We start from the raw sequence: 6,265 nt of genomic DNA on the forward strand, positions 1-6,265 counted from the left end.
GGGCGCAGACCCGCGCGGACCTCCCCCGACCCTGCGCCGCGCGGCGCGACGCTGGGCCCGCGCGTGCCAGTCTTAACGCCTACCTCGAGGGCCCCTGCGCTTGTCCGCCCGCCCGCCTCCCGGGGCGCAAGAGTCCGAGACGGGCCGCACCTCCGAGCGCCCGGGGGCCGGCCGCGCGGGGCGGATCGGGGCGGGACTCCGGCCGGGCTCGGGGCGGGCCCGGGGGGCGGGGCTCCGGGGTTCGCGACCCGGGCTCTGTCCGCGGTGCTGAGCGCCCGCCCGGGCGCATGGGGCAGGTGCGCCATGGGGAACCGCAGCGCCGCGGACGCGGATGGGCTGCTGCAGGGGCGCGGGCCGGGAGCGGGCGGCGGCGCGGGGACCCCCGGGGCGGCGGCGGCGCTGGCGGGGGGGCGTGCTGCTCATCGGCGCGGTGCTCGCGGGGAACGCGCTCGTGTGCGTGAGCGTGGCGGCCGAGCGCGCCCTGCAGACGCCCACCAACTACTTCATCGTGAGCCTGGCAGCCGCCGACCTGCTGCTCGCGCTGCTAGTGCTGCCGCTCTTCGTCTACTCCGAGGTGAGCCCGCGGTCCCGCCGCACGCGCGCTCCTCCCCTGCGCCTTCGTCCCCTGTCCCCGTCCGCACAGGGAGAACCTCGAGAACCTGTGCAGGCCCCAGGACCACTGGAGCCTCGGTCCCCTGACACTCGTCCCCACCCCCCCCCCCGCCCCCGCCATCTCGGTGTCCGTTAGCCCGCTCGGCTGGGCGACTGTCCGCCCTCCCTCCGCTGTACCTGTACCTCGTCCCCCTGTTTTGGCGTCTGCTCCCCAAGAGATGCCTTTGTCCTTCAAGCCAGGGAGGGACCTCAGAAACAGGTGACTTTGGCAGTCCAGCTACCCACCACCCCCTCAGCTGGGTTCCATTCCCCAGGGGAGCCAGATGGAAAGGCAGATTCATGCTCAGTCCCCCTGGCTCTCCCTGGGGCGCAGAGACGCATACACATCACTGCACAAACCACAGCCGTGTGTGACCAGGCACACGCACACAAGAGCACCCAAGGGAAGGAGACCCTCGCTCACAAACATGCTCTGCCCATAGCAGGCGGGGTGGGGGGGTGGGGGGGGGGAGGGGGCACTCAGCTGCTAGGAGCTGAGGGGGAGTGAGCGGGGCTGCAGGAGGGGAGGCCCTGACCCCTGACAGTGGAAACAAGGGCAGGGGCTTCTGTGAGCTCCAGAGCCCCTGTCAAGAACCAGGGCCCAGAAGCTTCATCCCCAGACCAGGTCTGGCCCTTGGGTGGGTCCCGCTTGGTGCCAGCCCTGTCTGCTTTGCCGTTTGGGCAGAGAAAAGCTGCTTAGGGCTGGGCTGGGAACTCGGCGTCAGGGGCCGTGGGGGGAAGGGAGGCTCCAATTTTCTAAGGGCAGACATGGTGAGTCCCGGCCAGGCTGGGGCAGAGCTGGACAAGGACACCCATGACCTGCCCCTCCCCCAGAGCCACAGACAGACGTCACTGACTGAGGGCTCCTAAGCTCCTAATCGTCCCAAATCAGCGGGAGGGGATTTAGAGGGGGGGGTAGCTGTAGAGGGGGGTTGGCAGTAGAGTGGGGGGGGCTGTTGGGCGGGTGGCTGTCTGCTCCTTTGCCTTTGGTGGGGGCACTGGGCACAGTGAGGAGCCTTTATCTTTTTAAAAAAATTGTTTAATGTTTATTTTTGAGAGCGACAGAGACAGAGTGTGAGCAGGGGAGGGGCAGAGGGAGAGAGGAAGACACACAATCTGAAGCAGGATCCAGGCTCTGAGCTCTCAGCACAGAGCCTGACGTGGGGCTCGAACTCAGGAGCTGTGAGATCAAGACCTGAGCCCCGCCCCCCCAGGCACACCTCAGAGACTTTATATCTTTTAGGTGATTTATCCTCAGGGCAATTCCGTGGATGCTCTCTTCACCCCTCCTCTACAGATGTGAGGTGATAATGTCGAGTCCCAGAGCAGTGACAGTTTAACCAGACAGGTGGACTCTTAGCCATCCTGTGGGGAGGAAATGAGGGCAGGGGCTTCACACTCCAGGGCAGCAGAATCCCTGGGACCACCCCTACCCTGGGATCCTCTCGCCAGAGACCCGGCTCTCAAGCATCGACCTCACCTACAGCGTCTCCCCCAGGCCTTTCTCAGTTTTAACCTGTCCGGGGGGTGGGGGTGGAGGTGGGGGGGAGGGTTGGAGGGGTGAGGAGGGGTGTGAGGGGGATTGGAGAGGGGTGAGGGGTTGGGGGTGGGGGAGGGGGTTGTGTGGGGGGAGGGGTGTGGGAGGGGGAGGGAGTGTGTGGGGGTGGGGAGGGGGGTGGGGGGAGGATTGGAGGGGTAGGGAGGGAGTGTGAGGGGAGTGGGGAGGGATGGGGGGAGCGTTAGAGGGGTGCAGGTGGAGGAGTTAGTGTGGGGGGGTGGGGAGGGGAATGGGGGAGGATTTGAGGGGTAGGGAGGGAGTATGAGGGGAGTGGGGAGGGGTGGGGGAGGGTTGAAGGGGTGGGGGAGGGGTGGGGGGAGGTTTGCAGTGGTGTGGGAGGGGGAGGGAGTGTGGGGGGGGGTGGGGAAGGGGTGTGAGGGGTGTGGTGAGGGGTGGGGGGAGGGTGGGGATGGGAGTGGGGGGGGACCCTGGGACCCTCGCCCAGCTCAGTGTGAAGACTGCTCGGCCTGTGGACCTTTGGCTCCTTCCCGCTCCCGCTGATATTCAGTCCCCGCTCCCCCAAAAAGGAGGGGGTCGGAAAGAGCCGGCGCCGGGTTCCTGGCCCCGGGGCCACTGCGGGAAGACAGTCAGCGGGTCTTGTGTCTGTTGCCCCCTCCCCCCCCCCCCGGGCGCAGGTCCAGGGCGGCGTGTGGCTGTTCAGTCCCGGCCTCTGCGACGCGCTCATGGCGATGGACGTCATGCTGTGCACCGCCTCCATCTTCAACCTGTGCGCCATCAGCGTGGACAGGTGAGTCCCCGCCGCCCGGCCGCGCGCGCCCCCTGCCCCGTGCCGGCCGCCCTCACCGCGCCCCCCTGCAGGTTCGTGGCCGTGGCCGTGCCGCTGAGCTACAACCGCCAGGGCGCCGGGGGGCGTCAGCTGCTGCTCATCGGCGCCACGTGGCTGCTGTCGGCGGCGGTGGCGGCGCCCGTGCTGTGCGGCCTCAACGACCCGCGCGGCCGCGACCCCGCCGTGTGCCGCCTGGAGAACCGCGACTACGTGGTCTACTCGTCCGTGTGCTCCTTCTTCCTGCCCTGCCCGCTCATGCTGCTGCTCTACTGGGCCACGTTCCGGGGCCTGCGGCGCTGGGAGGCGGCTCGCCAGGCCAAGCTGCACTGCCGGGCGCCTCGTCGGCCCAGCGGCCCCGGCCCACCGCCCCCCGAGGTCGGCGAGCCCCCCGAGGCCGTCGCGCCCCCCGACGCCGTCCCAGCCGAGCCCCCGCGGCAGGCACCCAGGAGGAGGCGCGCCAAGATCACCGGCCGGGAGCGCAAGGCCATGAGGGTCCTGCCGGTGGTGGTCGGTGGGTACCTGCCCTGGGGTCGGTGGGCGGAGTGGAAGGTGGCAGTGCCCCCGGTGGGAGGAGGTGCCCAGGGTGGGCTGGGCGCCGCGGGGACCCGGGTTCACCGCGCCCTCCGGCCCCGCCCCCAGGGGCCTTCCTGGTGTGCTGGACTCCCTTCTTTGTGGTGCACATCACCCGGGCACTGTGTCCTACCTGCGCCGTGCCCCCGCGGCTGGTCAGCGCGGTCACCTGGCTGGGCTACGTCAACAGCGCCCTCAACCCCGTCATCTACACCGTCTTCAACGCCGAGTTCCGCACGGTCTTCCGCAAGGCCCTGCGCCTCTGCTGCTGGGCGGATCCCTCCGCGTGCGCCCACTGCGTCCTCTGCGAGGGCCTGGGCCCAGGAGGACCCGGCCATGCCTCCGGGGGCAGGACCCCAGTAAGGGAGGGGGTTTTGTACGACTAAGATTAAACAAATTCCTTCCTAAACACCTGCTGGGGAGGCTTTGGGCTGGGGGAGTGGGCTGGGGGGTGTGGGGAGGAGCGGGAGGAGGGGCCTCTGCCCCACTTGGAGCCCAGACCCCCCTGCCAGGCCAGTGAACCCCTCCTTCCTTCTGAGGAAGCCCAGAGAACAGACCCCACCAAACTGGCTCCTGGCTCAGGGTCAGGTGGGAGGGATGCCAGTTCTGCCCCTAGGATGGGCAGGGAGGCTCCAGAAAGGCCCATTCAGCCTCGCCCATGGAGAAGCTTCCAGAACCAGACCAGCTCTTGCCTAAGAAGGTTTGGGCTCTGCTTGTGGGGCTGTCCACGGGGTCACCCATGGTGACTCACACCCTCCTCCGAACGGTTCCCTCCGTGACAGACCGTGGCACCAACTGCACCCCCGCCCCCAGCTGTTGCCCCTCTTTCAGTGGAGAGTGTAGACAGCTGTCCTGCAGGGAGGAGGCAGTTTCCTGAGACTTCCCCAGTGGGAAGGCAGCCACAGTGGGCCATCAGCAGCCGGGCCCCCTGCTTCTGCAAGGACCAGCCAAGTGTCCACTCCACTGTCCTTACAGACTCAGCAGAGCCGGGCCCAGGTCAGAGCATGGCTCCCGGCCAGCTCCCGGCTTTGGTGATGTCCCAGGCCCCAAGGAGATGGGGCCGGGGGGCTGGGGGGCCGGGTGGGTGGGCCCACCAAGGCAGCCTCCTCGATCCTCTGCCTTGAGGCTGCCCGTGAGGTGGCGAGGCCCAGAACAGGGGAGCCAGGAGGAGGTGCCCGGCCTGAAGCAGGGCAGAGCCTCCAAGCTGCCCCGTGTGCTGTGGCTGACTGGCCCCCCCTGCTCACAGCAAGGCTCCTGTTCCTAGGGAGGAGGGGGCAGCTCTGAGCCCCTCCGACCAGGGACAGCTCAACCTGGACTTCATCTGGGCCCTCCCGGTCCTGGGGCCCCAGGGTTACTATTCCCGTGTCGGGGGCGCTGTCTGTGGTTCGAGGCGCGAAGTTTTCTTGCGAACCTGAGAAATTACGGGCTGTGAGGCTGGGTGATACCTCAGCATGTTAAACTCTTCTGTGGACAGAGGGGGGCCGCCCCTTCCCTCCTGCTCAGGGTCTCAGTGGGAGTGGGGAGAGGGGCACCCGGTGGACCCTGGCTCTGGCGGCTGCTGGAGTTTCTGGCACCTTCTTGCCCATGAAGTGTGAGGGCAGCTGCAGGAGACACCCTGAGTCTCCCCACAGGGAGCAGCCCCGATATTCAGACAGGAGCCCCGGATGGCTGTCCCAGGCACAGAGACCTGCTCCAAGCTGGGTCTACGGTCCCTCCGGGGAGTCTCAGACTTGGAAGTAAAGGGCAGGGACAGGGCCACTGGGGCCCTCAGGCTAGGGCAGGGTCAGATTCGGGGCCCCACGTGCCCCCGATGTTCCCTTCACGTGCGCCCATGGAGGCGTGCCATCGGGACGCGGCCAGCAGCTCCCCTGCCAGCCAGCTGTGGGCCCCTCCCCACCGGTCTGTGGGCTGACCGACCTCGTGAGCTGCACCCGCCCTCGGCGACAGAGCTGAGAATGGGCTGGGAGCTGCTGGGGACCCCGCCCTCTCCCCGCTGGCCCTCTGGACAGAATCTGCAGCTCCCAACAGAGGGGGACAAGGTGGGCGAGGGGGACAGGGTGGAGCAAAAGGTACATGGGAGCCACAGAGGGCCTGGTGGACTGGGAGGCCCCCGGAGGCGCCTCGGCCATCAAGCTCACTCAGCCGCGCCCGATGATGCCAAGGGTCACCCCAGCCTGCGGCGCCCTGAACGGCCCAGCCTGTGCTGACCGCTGGCTGACAGAGGCCGGCCCCTCGCCTGTCCCTGGAGGCTGGAGATGCCCTCAGAAGCCCTGACGTGGAACTCTGTGGACCAGCCGCGAAGCCTGGGCCCCCAAGAGCAATTTCCAGAAGCCTTCCCCCAGGCAAGGCTAAGAACACTTCACAGGCCTAGAAACGATACCCTTTGAAGCACTGCCCCCACAACGTGCATTCCGGAGGGTTCTGTTTTAAGAAGTTGGCCGCCAGAGGGAGGCAGTGGCTCTGGGGCCCGCACGTGAAGTCTTTCCGGGCAGGCAGGTGGCCAGCGGTCTTCAAGTTGGGCGGCGGGGGGTGCGCTCCCAGATCCCTTCTGCTGAGGCTGACGTGCCCCCCAGTCCCCTTTCCTGCCACCTCTACGCTGAGCAAACCCAGGGAAGCAGGGGGGTGGCCAGGGCTGAGATGTGCCCCTCCCCCCACATTGTCTGCAGCACTGCGCCTCTGAAGATTGTGCCCAGTGGGGG

General features: G+C 67.7%; 1 protein-coding gene across 1 annotated transcript; it reads left to right on the plus strand.

Annotated features, from left to right (window-relative positions):
• Window positions 1-303: 303 nt before the first annotated feature.
• Window positions 304-3,969, plus strand: DRD4 (dopamine receptor D4). Its single transcript, XM_049652030.1, is given in 5 exon segments — window positions 304-405; window positions 407-574; window positions 2,845-2,957; window positions 3,029-3,507; window positions 3,636-3,969. Coding segments are annotated over 5 exon segments (1,179 nt in total). The 3' UTR covers window positions 3,953-3,969.
• The last annotated feature ends 2,296 nt before the right edge of the window (window positions 3,970-6,265 follow it).

The sequence above is a fragment of the Panthera uncia genome (assembly GCF_023721935.1).
Source record: "Panthera uncia isolate 11264 chromosome A3 unlocalized genomic scaffold, Puncia_PCG_1.0 HiC_scaffold_12, whole genome shotgun sequence".
NCBI lineage: Eukaryota > Metazoa > Chordata > Mammalia > Carnivora > Felidae > Panthera > Panthera uncia.